The following is a 14,060-nucleotide window of genomic DNA, read 5'->3' on the forward strand; positions in this document are numbered from 1 at the left end:
GATATGATATGTTTACAGTAGTTTCACATTCTCAAAATGTCACAGCTGCACTGACAAATGATTCCAGTGCAATAAAAGAAAACTCAACAGAACTACAGAAAGAGGCGTTGGGCTATTTGAGGCTGTGTACTAAGAACGGCAACATGCTGAATATTGTAGTAATCTATAAATACATAACTGGTTTCATGATAGACATCACATACATTACATAAAATACTCATATTGTGTTAATATTGTACAAGCTACATTTTTATTGCACCATATTAGAAGACTATTGCGCCACTTGAGTTACATTAGAGCCTAATTTATGGTGGCCCCAGAACAAATCCCTGAAACTATTAAGATTTTGGATTAACTTGTGTATCCCACTCAAGCCCGTCCAACCGATGTGCAAATCTCATTGGTAAATCTATACGGATGGAAATATTTGACAGCACTCTTATCTCATTGCTTTATTTTAATGTCGTACGGGGTATAAACACATTTAAGCCTCTTTAACTCTGTCAACTCCCATTGTTCCAGATAGTTAAGTCTGCTAAGTCTACCAACTCAACGCCTGTAAACCCTGTTTCACTGCTACATAATAATACTGTCTGCAGCAGGGTGAGAACCAGAGACAAAATCTACAGTACTGGTAGATATTGGCTGAAGTTAACAGAGGAAATCATCACAAGTTTAATAATCTCTGGTATAGTATTAAAATGGTAGCCAAAAAACTTCAAACGGTTCATTGATGTATACGATAATAAACTCACCAAAGAATATACAGAAGAGGTAACACCTTTACAGGAGCCATATCAATTTAAAAACGAGCCCTCTTTTGTAAGTTCTCTCACCATTTGTAATGAGGATAATGGTGTTTTTCAAAAGTATATTTTTGAACTTTCTGATGGTTAGCGAATGTACATTTAATAGTTTTGGTGATGGAATCATGGAACAATTCAAACTCAAAAAGGTACAAGAGCTTGATGCAGTGTTGCTAAGTTGCCAACCTTAACACTATCTTAAAAACTATTTGGACCCAGTTTGCAACTTTTTTTTAAAAGTAGAAAATCAAACAACACTCAAATGTTTTGTTTGGTGTTTTTCTACCTTTTTATATGACTTAAAGGTGACATGTCATGCTTTTCCGGTTAGTACCCGTCCCCTTGTGTGTTATGAAGGTTTTTATGCATGTAAACGGTGTGCAGAGTCAAAACCCTCAAAGTACACCATGTAGGGAGTAAAACTCTAAAACAGAAAATACCTCCCCAAAACGCCTCGTTGGAGATACGTCACTGTCCATTTGATTCTTCCGGGGACATCATGACGTCATGTCGTCCCCGGAATTAAATGGACCAATCCGTGGAGCCGTTACGTTACGTCCGCGGAGCCGTTACGTTAAGCCCCCGCTGATTGGTCCAAATTGACAAATCCACGGACTTCCTCACACACTCAGTGCATGCAGCTCTGCTGATTTCTCCTCCCTGGCTGCAGGCTGATAACAGACAGTTGGGATCGCGGCGAAATTCTCTCTGCAGACCCATTCTCTCTGCAGACCCATTCTCACAGCGTTTATCAACCTTTTTCTTACTCAATATCAAGCCACACTTATTGTTTTTACTTCGGCTGTGACTTTGTGTGTGCTCAGGGTGAGTTTGGCTGTGTTTCGCTGTGTATCGCTAAACAAGGAAATCACACCTCCACGGAGCTTAGCGCGATTCACAACGTCCCGACTGGTCCCGACCAATCGGAGCACACTGGGCTCACAGGGAGGGGGGGGGGCAAGAGCTGCAACGAGCCGTTTAGTGGAGAGAGTGAATACACGTAGTTTACAGAGATGCTGTATGCGAAACCAATGTGAGTTTGTAAAATTGCACAGTATAAATCTATTCTAGTAGACCTCAACTATGGAATTATGATCAGTGGAAATGGCCATGACATGTGACCTTTAAGTTGATCTGCCCATGAATGCATTAAGTCACCCATATGAAAATGTGAGTATGATGTCACCTGGAAACGTAGCAAATGGTGCTGGCAACTTTCATTACACAAGAGTTGGCAATGGTGGCTCAAAAGTGAAAGTGCAATCCTACCTTATACAGAAAGGCACCTGCCACTATAATTGAATTTGGGCAAATAAGATAAGTCAAGTTGAAGGAAAGGGGATATGATTTTTCCACGGCACATTGTTGTGATTTAGGCTGATAATATGGATATTTCTTACATTTTTTTATTACAGGATGCACCTAGACTTGATTTTTGTCCCCACGAAAAAAGACAGACCTGGCCCTGGTTACGACGAGGCCTTGGAGGCACCTGCCTGGTGCCGCACAACTGTCAGCCATTTAACATAAAGATTAGCAACAGTTGTTGCCACGTGTCAACACAGCAATGAACACATGCTTAGGTGGTGGTGTGGGAGTAGATAGTAGTAAGTCTACAGGAGGTGACGCAATTAATGTATGATTCTTATAAGCAAAAGGAGAGAAAACTCTTCTCACCTAAAAGTAACACCAGGCCAAAACTAATCTGCTACATCTAAAGTTAACTAACGATAAGAACTGTTGCTGAAGAAGCGATTACATCTCTTAAAATACTTTTTATTTAGGAGGCAATAGACACATGCAACATTGTTTTTACACTGCCTTTCCTTTTCATAAAACCAACTAGCCTGTATGGATAAACTGCAAACCAGTAATGACTTTCAGAACTAATGCAAAAAAAATTTGTTTTCAACTCTAAATAAAAAAATAAAAGACTCACGGCATTTGTTTTGCTTAGCCTTTTTCAAACGAATTCAATGGATCTCAAAGGAGACCCCAATGTCACAGAGCAGTAAAGCCGGCTCAAAAATCAATCTCAACATCTAAGTCCAGGCAAGCTTTAGGGCAGAGCCACATTAGGTGCAGGAAAGCTCATCAGATTAGCTCTTGTTAATGACCTGCTGTGGGATGGGAGTGTTAAAAGCAAACAATCTTCAACAATGATACCAAACAATTCAACCAACAACTAATATCAAATTTGATTTAAAAAAGGATAAGGGTAAATCCAGTTTTTTTAAATAATCCATTCATTTTATAGTATGGCTATTATTTACTCATAAAACTCAGGACTGAAGAAAAATAACCCATTTTTGCAAGACACAAAAAAGAGCTAAATAACATCAAAAATATGTTTTATAGTGTTTACAGCAAAAGGCTCCTTTGACTCAGAAGGGCAATAAAACAGCATTTGTTGCCCATAGGTTGCGCCATGAAATGTAGCCGAGTCTTTTTGCTGTCCCACAGCTCGAGAAAACACTCTACCCCATAAACACAAAGTGTGACCCCCAATAAAACCGAATAAATGAAAAAAAAAGTCTCAATGCAAGAGATTTACCTTTCCTGTGGCATTTTCACACGTCAGTGTTCTAATGAAGAGCTTCACAGATTGTAACACAAGGTACAAGTTGCTCCTTCGCCTCCTGTGACATGTTGCCAGAGTGATATAGAGCCGGCAGGTGGGAAATAGCAGTAAGAGGAGGAAATTGAAATAGGAAAAACAGGGAACGGATAAGTGCTAATGTGAATGACCAGACAATCTCTTTGACCACAAATCTGTTCAATCATTCAAAGATTAATTATCACAAAACCAAAGGAAACACAAGACTACAATTCTAGCAACTTGGAGCTTTCAATTACCCTATTATTAAATAAATACAAATTGTATTCTCTTACAAAAATACAGATTGGTTGTAATATTTGATGGCCTGTTCAGAGAGTGAAAGGACAGGTTTTTATATAATTTACATGTAAACAAATGTGGTGTTGAGACGGAAACTATGCAACTCTGATTTTACACTGAAAATACAACAAGGTCCTTGTTATGCAGTAAAAAGGGGATACTAGGAGAGGACCTAATAAAACGGTAAGTGTGTTAATAAAAGAGGAATTTGTCTCTCCATTCTAACTGCTATTGGACTTTTGTATGATTAATGCAACTACTTGCTATGGGCATATTTGATTTGACATATAATATTAATTTAGTTATATCTAAATTCGGCTTAGTATGATATTGTTTGTCTCTTTGTTATAATTGTTATGATATTATAGGATAATTATGACATGTTATGCTTTCTTTTATCAAGCCTAGCTGCAGTTGTAATCTATTCATTTTAAAAATGAATAATATTGTAATCCTTTTCTCTCACTAACAAGAGTTGAGAAATCTTAAAAACAAAATTACTTTCTGGCTATATTGCAAGTTAAGTGTATTTGCGACATCAAATCCAATCAAGCCATTCATTAAGTTTGAGTGCAACTGTATTTTTTGCAATAACAGCAACTAAAATGAAATGGAAACTGACAGATTAAAATTATAATTGCATAAACATGTTACCTGGTGTATATGGTTTTGAGCAGCTTTGTATTAACAGAACTGTTAATACAAAAATGTCTCAGACAAAACTCTTGTTGGCTCACACAAAATCTTAGAGAACCATGCTGAATATCATGTGTTGCTGCATATCCTTAATTAGTTGATCTAAATTAAGCAGCGGAATGAAAAATCCATGTATGGACCACTGTAACCTTTTACTTTGTCGCTTAGCAGGTAATATAATGAAATGTTGCTACATTCACACAAAATACTACAATTTGCTCTTATTCCCTCCTGCGAACATAACAAATAGTTGACCAATAAAGCCAGCTTACAGTAGTATCAAGAAGAATCCAGAATACATTATACACAACAGTACGGCTGCATAGGACTACACACGCTTTAATGGTGTTCAATCTGAGACAAATAGCCTGTTTGCCACCAATAATGTCTGCTCAAAGAGGTAACTAAAGTAATTCCTATAATACACAATTCTGCTAAGTAAAAATTCAGTTGGATTGCGATTCAGCTGCAAAATGTGTTAGTCGCCTTATGACCTAATACAGTGTTGAGATACAGCTTTATAGAAAAGCTGCGAGCCTGAACGTACGGCCTGGACATGTTTTCACGGCAAGAGGCCAGACTTAAAAGACTTTACCAGATGCATTTTTGTTTCGCGGACGTTACAGCATGATTTTGCAAAATATATACTTTTTACATTTCTACAAAATCTACAAATCTTCAAGACAAGATATGGTATTTTGAAAATGACTGGTGTTTCTTTTGCCTTTCAGTAACAAAAAAAAGTGTTCGCATATTCTTTTGATTTAACTAAGACAAACAATTTCAATAGATCACCACATTCACCTAAAAAGTTGCTTGTGTTTAACATAGTTTTACAGATTGAATGATGTTGATTTCTGTATTTTGAATAAATAAGATCTATTCCCTGTGGGCAAAAATGTTTCAGAAGCAAGTAGTACAGTAGTTATGCTTCTTATATTAGAAGACATCAAACATATTTAAATTCTCATGTGATAAGTGTTTAAAAATAATGATGTGCTTGAACCATTTTTGAATTATGTTAGCTTGTTTAATCAACATAGTAATTGTATTATATTCTCTTGCACAATGCATGTATACTTGTAAAGTGTAAGATAACATTAAACTTTGCAGCGCGTCCCAAATGTATCTCTTGGGAAAAGACGATGACCAAAGATTGATTCAGTGGCAAATATCGTAGTTTGTACTAAGGATTTATAGGTCATTTTTGGTCAAAATGTTTAGGTACTAAAAAAAGTCTCACCTTTAGAGGGGAGAACTAGGGGCCAGTATTTATAATTGAAAATTATTTAATTCAAATTCACTTAAATACTACTTTATAGGACATATCTAAATACTTAATTTTGAGGCATACTGCAGAATAAAGTTTAATTGATATATAAATTAAGGCTTGACACTGCGTGAGATTTCCTGCAAGTGGACATTCCAGCACATATAAAACTTATTTTCAGCAATACTTCCCATCACTATCGAAAGCATTGGGAGTTACAGTGTATTCATGAATACCATCACCCAAAGTTCTGTGGAACAAATACATCTTTCATACAGTGGATCTAACTTTCTCTTACCTCTGCAAGAGTTCACTGGTTGTCTCAGGGGGATATCCACCACTTTGTCCTTTTCCCAGCATTTTTGTATGGTCTCTCTTGACTCTCTCAGTGCTACTTGTCCGATCCCAAGCTTGCTGCATGGCAAAACAAACTCCCTAGCACCACCTGCAGCCTTAACACCCCCCTCAAAAATAACCACTACAGTTAAGACAGCAAATCCTGATGAGTCAACCTTCTGAGCCAGCTATGTTTTTCTCTCCCCTTACTTGCATGGTCAGATGACAGAAGGCCCAGCAGGAAGGGAAAGAACGGCTGCTGAGCTTCAGCAGGGGTTCTTCCACTCAGCTACTCCTGATCGACAGCTGCAAAGGCAGCAAAGCGCCTTTTAGGCTATTCTCTCCAACTCTCTTTTCCTAGAAAACAACCCAATCTACAATTACAGGACATTTGTTCACTTCCCCTCTTCTCTCCAGTTTCAAAAGATGGGAAAATCAGATCAAAGCCTCTTCAAAGGGAAACAGAAGGTTGACTGAGTGAAGTTTAAGAGGGATAAGCAGAAGAGGTGGGCTCAGGGGACGGCAAAAGGGGGGTGAGTAGAAAGGGACTAAATGGGAGTCCCTGCCCGGGACAGCTTCACGCGGCACAACAACAGGGAAAATAAAGTCCCCCCCTGCCACAACTGATTATCACCTCCACAGTCTTGCACAAACACACAGCCACAGACACACACTCCCTCACATATTCCGGCCAATGAAGGGATTCACTGGGGTTCTAGGAATGCAATCAGTCACTCAGTAGGTGTCGTGATCAATTTAGCTGCTGAATCATCGGAGCGATCCGTTCTCCTGCCCCTGGAACACCACGTCAGATTATTCACATTTTGTAATGGCCAGGCAGTCTTGGGTTTCACATCTATGAGCCAAAAGGTGGGGCGTGCGTGGTAATAAATCCCCATCAGGGGAAGAAAAGTACTGAGTGAGAGCATATTAGTAATCCTTTAAGGATATACCAGACCTCAAAAGCAAAACATAGGGTCTAGCTTGGTGTTTCCAGGTTGAATTATTTTATAATATGTCATTTGGCAAGGTGAATGATTTTGAGATTGAAAAGTATACTGTCCAAAGGATCAGTTCGAGAATCGCATTTGTCATGTTTAATACAAGAAACCATAACTGTGCCTCAACAATTTTTTATTTAGGACAAATTGTTACACCTTTTAAAAGTTACCAAATACAATTCAAAATTTAAATAACAAGAATAGAAAGATTACAAACATCCAGTTTGTAAGTTCCAAGAGGTTTGGCTACTTTGCTTTAACTTAAAAAAGTTGTGGAAAATCAATGAATTGGTTTTCTAAAATGCTAAAATGTGGACCATGTAAAGAGTGGCCTAACTCAAGCATTCTAACTATTTAAATCAGGCTTTTTGACTTATCATAGTACTATGAATACATTGATTAATCTACAGCGCTGAGTTTACTGGTTGGCACGTGGCCAAAAATGGTTTGCCATGTGCCGCTAGCTAACTCACAGATTATAAACACCGAAATCACAAACAGACCAGCATTCAAATTTGATTAAATAAGGCAAGGCCATCTGGCTGAACATAAATGAATGCTGTTTTTATGTCATTTTGCTCTGTATTTAAGAGTAACTAACCTCTATAGATAAAAGCAGAGTCAATATCATGCCAAAATTACTTTATTTAACTAACCAAGAGATCTGATATTATCTACATCATCGCATTGTATGCTTTAAAAAGGCAACATTCAAAACATATCTAACAGATTCTGAGCTGGAAGCAACAAGAAACTATCGCTACGCGTTGCGTGTTTGCAAGCGCATGCATATACTCATGTGACAACTCTACATAACAATCCCCCAGCTTATTTTTGGCCCTGTGAGAAAGCAGATACCACTGTAGCGGTAGTGGTTTCTATAATGGTGCATGTCTGAATGACTCAGTTTTGAGCATGGCAGAAACAGAAGTGAATTATAATGAAACCGTTTGTCCAGTGAACCTCCTGCAATCTTTGAAAACCATCAAACTCCATAGCCACGATACAACAAATACTTCCCAACAGTTCCCTACTCTTACATCACCATTCTCTTTAAAAGTATAACATATGAGCAACCATGCTGTAGCCACTGCAATTTAAGGAATGAAAAAAAGTTATTTGAAAACAAACATCTACATAGAGACAGAAGAAATGAATACGCTAATTATACCTTCAAACATATCACAGTCGCACCCATGTTAAAATCTAAATCATGCAGCTGACTGAGTCTGTGCATGGGTCTGACTGTTTGCAGTCCATGGAAAAATGTTGTCTAGTTCTAACCATTATGGTATTTGTAGTCAATCAGCATATGGGAAAAGCATTCTTACTACTATGAAAGTCTGCCATCAAACCACATTTCCCATAAATCACCTTTGCTGGCTAACATTAGCGCAGTCATGTGAACTGAAAACATGCTGAGAAGTGATCCATCATATTCGGTGTAGCCAGCTGTGGTTGGAAAATCCAAGTGACGAAAAGTCATTTGTAATGATTGAGAGTGTCAGCAAGAGGCCTTGCAAAGAACTAACCACTGACAAAGTGTGGAAGTCCGAGTAACAACTTATCACCACTCAGAGGAGCCGGCTCTCACAGATACAGCTCTCAGTTGCAAAATGATTTACCTGAAGCTAGTCGTGCAAACAACTGCTTATTCCTTGACTACCATTGTGCTTTGTTTATCAATATTTGTCTGTTAATGTGCAAATGTTTAAGCCTTAAACTTTTGACGCATGATATCAGGGCCGCCCCTGGCCAACTTGGGGCCCCAAGCGACATTGTGAGATGAGGCCCCCCCCCCCCCCCAACCGACAGGAGTGAAAAAAAAATGTTGGAAACAAAGTAGGCTACTTTTCAAATATAATTCCTGTTTATTATTATTATCAACACAGTTACTTTTGTATACAGTGAGGTAAATGGTAAATGTGGATGTATGTCGTTCAGTATGCGTTTACAGGTGAATGCGTCTGCATTTCCTGCCAAATACTAGCCTCAAAAAGATTAAAATATAATTAATGCAAATAAATTACTTCTACTAATAATAATAATCATAATCAATTCAATAATATAAATACTATATTATTTTATTATAATAGTTGTAATATAGTCAAGACAAAACATGCTTATAACATGCTCAACAACTGATACTTAAATCTGTATTCTAGTTCCCTCTGTCAGCAATGTATCAACAACTACACACACATATCTATCAGTGTTTCTCTGTGTTGTGGTTGACATGATGATGACTGCAGGAGTTAAGGGGAGAGGCTGAGCATCACCATGAAATGTGCAAATTCACATAAAAATGAATAAAAGGGGAAAAAATGCTCCATGTTTTTTAAGCTGTAAACTTTAACTGTTATGTAAGCCAACTAGACAGAGAGTTTATCACTCTTCCTCCTGTACATTAGCAGATAAAAGGCATAAAATACTTGAATGAATGGTAAATAAAGAATGCTGGAAATAACTGCATCTCCATTAGCCTAATGCTATGCAGAAACTGCCTTCTTCATGTCGTGAATTGCAGCTGATGTTTTAATATGGCAATTGGCAATTTTACTTATACAACATTCGCAAGTTGTACATTTGACTCATACAATAACCCACCTTCGAGTGATGCTCTAGTTTCTTCATGTTTTGTTTGTTTCCCCTCTTGTCTTTTCGCCGACATCTCTTCACCTGCACTAGTGGCCGTATCAAAGCCGTGATTGGTCAGATGTGGATTCATTGCAACGGTGTCGGGTTACAGACGTGCTCCCCTTGTCACCTCTCACTCTCGCGGGGGGTGCACGGAGAACTGAGCGGAGAACTGCACACAGCAGCTGATGCCCTCTAGGCGGGGCCCCCTGCGAAAGGCGGGGCCCCATGCAGCCTGCGTGATTGGCCTGTAGGGAGGGGTGGCCCTGCATGATATCTTATGGTAAGTAATATTTTGAAGAAATCACATTTTCAAAACAATAATGTCAGTGCTAAAGAATATTTGTGTATGTCACAAAACCATCAAATATCCTCTATAGCAGTGGTTCTCAACTGGTCAGGCCTCGGGACCCACTTTTTACTTGGTCAATACATCGCGACCCATCATTTTGAAGCACTCAAATCTATTCAACAAAAAAACGTGCTGTAATATATACACTTTTCAGCATACAATATTAATACAAGTGAAGTACAGTGCATATATCCCTTATATCCCTTCACAGAACTAAAGTATGTTTTTAAAAAAGGTTTGATGAGATGATGGAATCAAAGCTGAACTATATAAAAAGGCACACGTGCTGAAAACCCAACCCCAGCAGGGGGATTCTCCCCCAGGAGATTTTTAGAAATACTAACATAAACTATGCATTCTGGAACACTCTGAGAAGAAAATAAATAAATCTATTACTACCCGACATATTAATATTTTATGCCATTGTTTGTTTTTCACTTTGTTCTGACATCTTGCTGCGAGAAGAGTAAAGAGGAGATGACTTACTTTAAATTGTGGGTAAGGGTAGATAGCTCCCATTGTTCTGTGACCTGTCAATCATCAAACCGGGGGTCATATTTCATTATGTGTTCATTTTTATCTGAATTTGTACCCATGGATGTATAAAGAAGAGTTCTACCGCTAAGTTATTCTCCGTGGGGACTTCCGGCAACAATCTTGATTCTGATTGGCCAGAAGAAAAACATCAGCAAAGATATTTTATTGAGAAGATGATCACTACGTGACAGAAGTTTTCAAAACCGTTTATGGTCTCCGGTACTTCCAGTCCAACGCCGACTGCATGCACAACGCTAGAAAATCGGGCCTTCAAAATAAAAGTTTGTCTTTTACACCCCCCCAAAAAAAAAAAAGAATTCCAATTTTTTTCTTTCCAATTTGTTTTCTTCACTCACACATCCGCGACCCACTCGAAACGGGTACGCGACCCACTTTTGGGTCGCGACCCACCAGTTGAGAACCACTGCTCTATAGCACTGCTGCTGGTACAAACTAAAAATAAAAATGTATATTCTACATTGCTGGAGCAATGTTGTCTGCCTAAAGTAATATCATTTGTATATATATATATATATATATATAATATATTTGTATGAAATCTTTTTGTTAAATATATTTTGACAAATAATTTACTTTAAACTGCATTAGTATGAGCCCAGAACTTTGTATCTTTGTGTGTGTTTGTGTGCTTAAGCTTACTGTGTGTGCCCAGATTGATATGTGTTGAAAGCAGTACAGTATATCTTACCATGCATGCAGTCAATTAGGAGGTATTTAGAGTGTCTCAAGTTTTACGGGGATAATGGGAACAGGGAAATGGTTTGTCCCTTGTGCTAATCTTGTTGGATGAAAAATGTAATGGCTCCACTACCTCTCCTATATCAGTATCACCATTATATTTTATGACATAATATTTCAGTAAAACAAAGACAACCATGACAATTCATACTGTATGTGAAATGCCAAAGTAAGACTGTGCTAAGTAAGAACAACTCCCTTTCCAGGCGATCAGTTTTCCAAAGAATTGCTCTCGGTGCAGCTGGGAATGCCACTCTGGAGCTGAGCATTCCCATGAAGAGGGGAATGTTTATTTTGTAGTGGCTTTAAGCTGACATGTGTGAAGCCATTAAGCAGGCTTAGTCTGTTAATTAAAGCCATTCTAATATTCTACCTTTAGCCTCATTAGAGAGACCTTTATGTTGAGCAGTGAGCAGGCTGCGACAAACCAAAGCTCACAAATTCATTTACAAACCCATGTGACACACTTTCACACACCCTGAAGGTCAAATGTGGTTTTGGTCATTGCATGAGAAGAAGGTATCTATTTCAGCAGGCCTCTTTCATTATGTGCACACTAACAGGCACAGCAGCTAGCACCTTGGACTTACACAAACAATAGTGTCTTCAACTTTTAGGATGAAGCTGTTTAATTGTATCTATTTCAATAAACTTTATCCCAGGAAGTATATACACAATCAAATAAAAACTAAAAGTCACCATTAATTCATGCAAAGAAATTGTTCAGTTGCATGCTCTCATTAGAGGGCATCCAGATTTCTATGCAGGTGTTTATATCCTAAAGCTCCTTGACTTTAAACACAGCTTCACTTCTCTTAAATCATGAGAGGGCCAAATGATCAACTAACAGATCTGTCAAAACATGAACATACACCTGAACGGCCAGGGCAGGGAGACATAGGCACACACCCTCATTTCACAATAGTATATCTGATTCACACCAAAAAATAACTTTTTAATTTGCAGTCCAGACATTGGTGTCCTTGTGGCTAACCCAGATTGCAGAGAAGTTATGACAAGCTCTGAGCATTTGGCCAAGGATTCAAAGAACATATGACCTCATAAAACCAGCTTTAAAAAGAAATCACAGACAACAACAGCCTGTAAATTCCTTTGACAGCAGTTGCATTTTTTATTGTTGAACTAAAATAACACGGTGACACACACAGCCACGGCACCGCATGCAGAATCCCTATCTTCCAATAATGTGACTGGTTTTACGGAGCAGAGACAAAGAAGCAGGCCAGAAATAGTAGCACGTTTATAAACTGTTTTATGGACCTGAATGACACAAACACCACAATTGGAACCTGATCAGATCCTGTGTAAATGCATTGAGTCCAAAACCTGAGAAGCTTTAAACAGCTGAGATAAGAAAAGAGTTTGTTAACACGTTCACATTTTATAGACTTGAATAGCCCCTACAATAACTTGAAAATAACTAAGTGGCAAGTCTTGTAAAAACATTAAATAGTTTCTTCTCAACTGTGAATGTACAACTTCACACTTACCCTAAAATTGCCACAACGGCTCTTTGATGGGCAAGAGTAAAGACTTTTTACTCAGTCAATGGTCCTGTCAGAGAAGAAATGAGTATTAAAACACTACTTGAACTGCATGAATCAAGCTGAATGAAAATAAATTCTTATTCCAAATCCAAAAATTACCATACATTTTCATGAAAAATTCCGCCTATGTTGCTTGTGACAACCTGGAAATTGAATTCCAAAAAACCTGACAACCAATACTGCTCAGTACGAGAAAATATATAAAATATAAAGCAAATTCTTGAAGATTACCCACTTCAAACCATTGCTTTTGAGTTTTTTTGTCAAAGACGACCCTCATTTTATTGAAATATAGATTATATCACAGAAAATTGAAAAGTAATGTATATCAGAAGATAAACTATGAAAACAACACTAAGCCATGGGCGTAGTTTCCACTGGGGACAGGGGGGATATGTCCCCCCCCACTTTTCAAAATCCCGTTTGTGTCCCTCCCACTTTTCAAATGTGTTTATTATTTTATTTTTACGCAAGCGGTCATCGTCACGGAGGAGCGTCTGTGTGTGTGATTTTGTGAGAGAGAGAGATTAGAAGCTGTTTCAACAATAAGGAGAGGGAGAGTCCTCTCCTGTCAGACTGAGAGGCTGAGATAACGTCAGTTTAGGTGATGTAAAGGACTCGCTGAGTGATTAGATTGTAAACTTTAGTCTAAGTTATCTCAGTGGGTCTCAAACGGTTTGGTCATCTATGTAAACAAATATTTCCATCTATTTAATATAGTTCAAAATAAGTTAAGAAATCATTCCAATGTCGGTAAAAAATAAAAAACACAGTTTGAAAGGGGAGTGATTAGTAAAATATGCATAAATAAAAAGAAAATGCAGACTAGGTAAGTTTAAGATAGGAGAATATCAATTATTTGTTATTGGTTGTGAGCATATTATAATGGTTTTTGGAGTATTGAAATATATACAGTTCTGTTTCATATGAGTGTTGAGAGCTGTATCCATAAATCTCTTAATTTTGCTTTCAAAATGCACCAGATTGATGCATTCAACTTCAATTTAAAGACAAAAATCTTCTCCTCATTATATACACTACACATTTCTCTTGCATTTTTTAACACTATAGTCCCTAATATATTTGTAGAAAGGCAGAAAATGGAATTAAATCGAGAAAAATGTTTCATTGCGGAGGACCCCCTGTTTTGTGTCCCCCCCACTTCTCAAACCAAAGTTACACCCTTGCACTAAGCTATC

At 37.9% G+C, this 14,060-nt stretch overlaps 1 protein-coding gene across 2 annotated transcripts in view; it reads right to left on the minus strand.

Annotated features, from left to right (window-relative positions):
• The window catches only part of rbm20 (RNA binding motif protein 20), a 47,007-nt gene extending 40,449 nt beyond the window's left edge, over positions 1 to 6,558 (minus strand). Inside the window, exons 1-2 of one of the 2 annotated variants that reach the window (XM_034239241.1) lie at positions 5,970 to 6,093; positions 3,361 to 3,445 (exon numbers count right to left, since the gene is read on the minus strand). In XM_034239241.1, coding sequence (XP_034095132.1) covers positions 3,361 to 3,374 — 14 coding nt within the window. In that variant the 5' untranslated portion in view covers positions 3,375 to 3,445; positions 5,970 to 6,093. Of the gene's footprint in view, positions 1 to 3,360; positions 3,446 to 5,969 lie in introns of both variants that reach the window. The other variant, XM_034239240.1, reaches the window with a different exon arrangement.
• Between the last annotated feature and the right edge of the window lie 7,502 nt (positions 6,559 to 14,060).

Source organism: Gymnodraco acuticeps, unplaced genomic scaffold (assembly GCF_902827175.1).
Source record: "Gymnodraco acuticeps unplaced genomic scaffold, fGymAcu1.1, whole genome shotgun sequence".
In the NCBI taxonomy this organism is placed as follows: Eukaryota; Metazoa; Chordata; class Actinopteri; order Perciformes; family Bathydraconidae; genus Gymnodraco; species Gymnodraco acuticeps.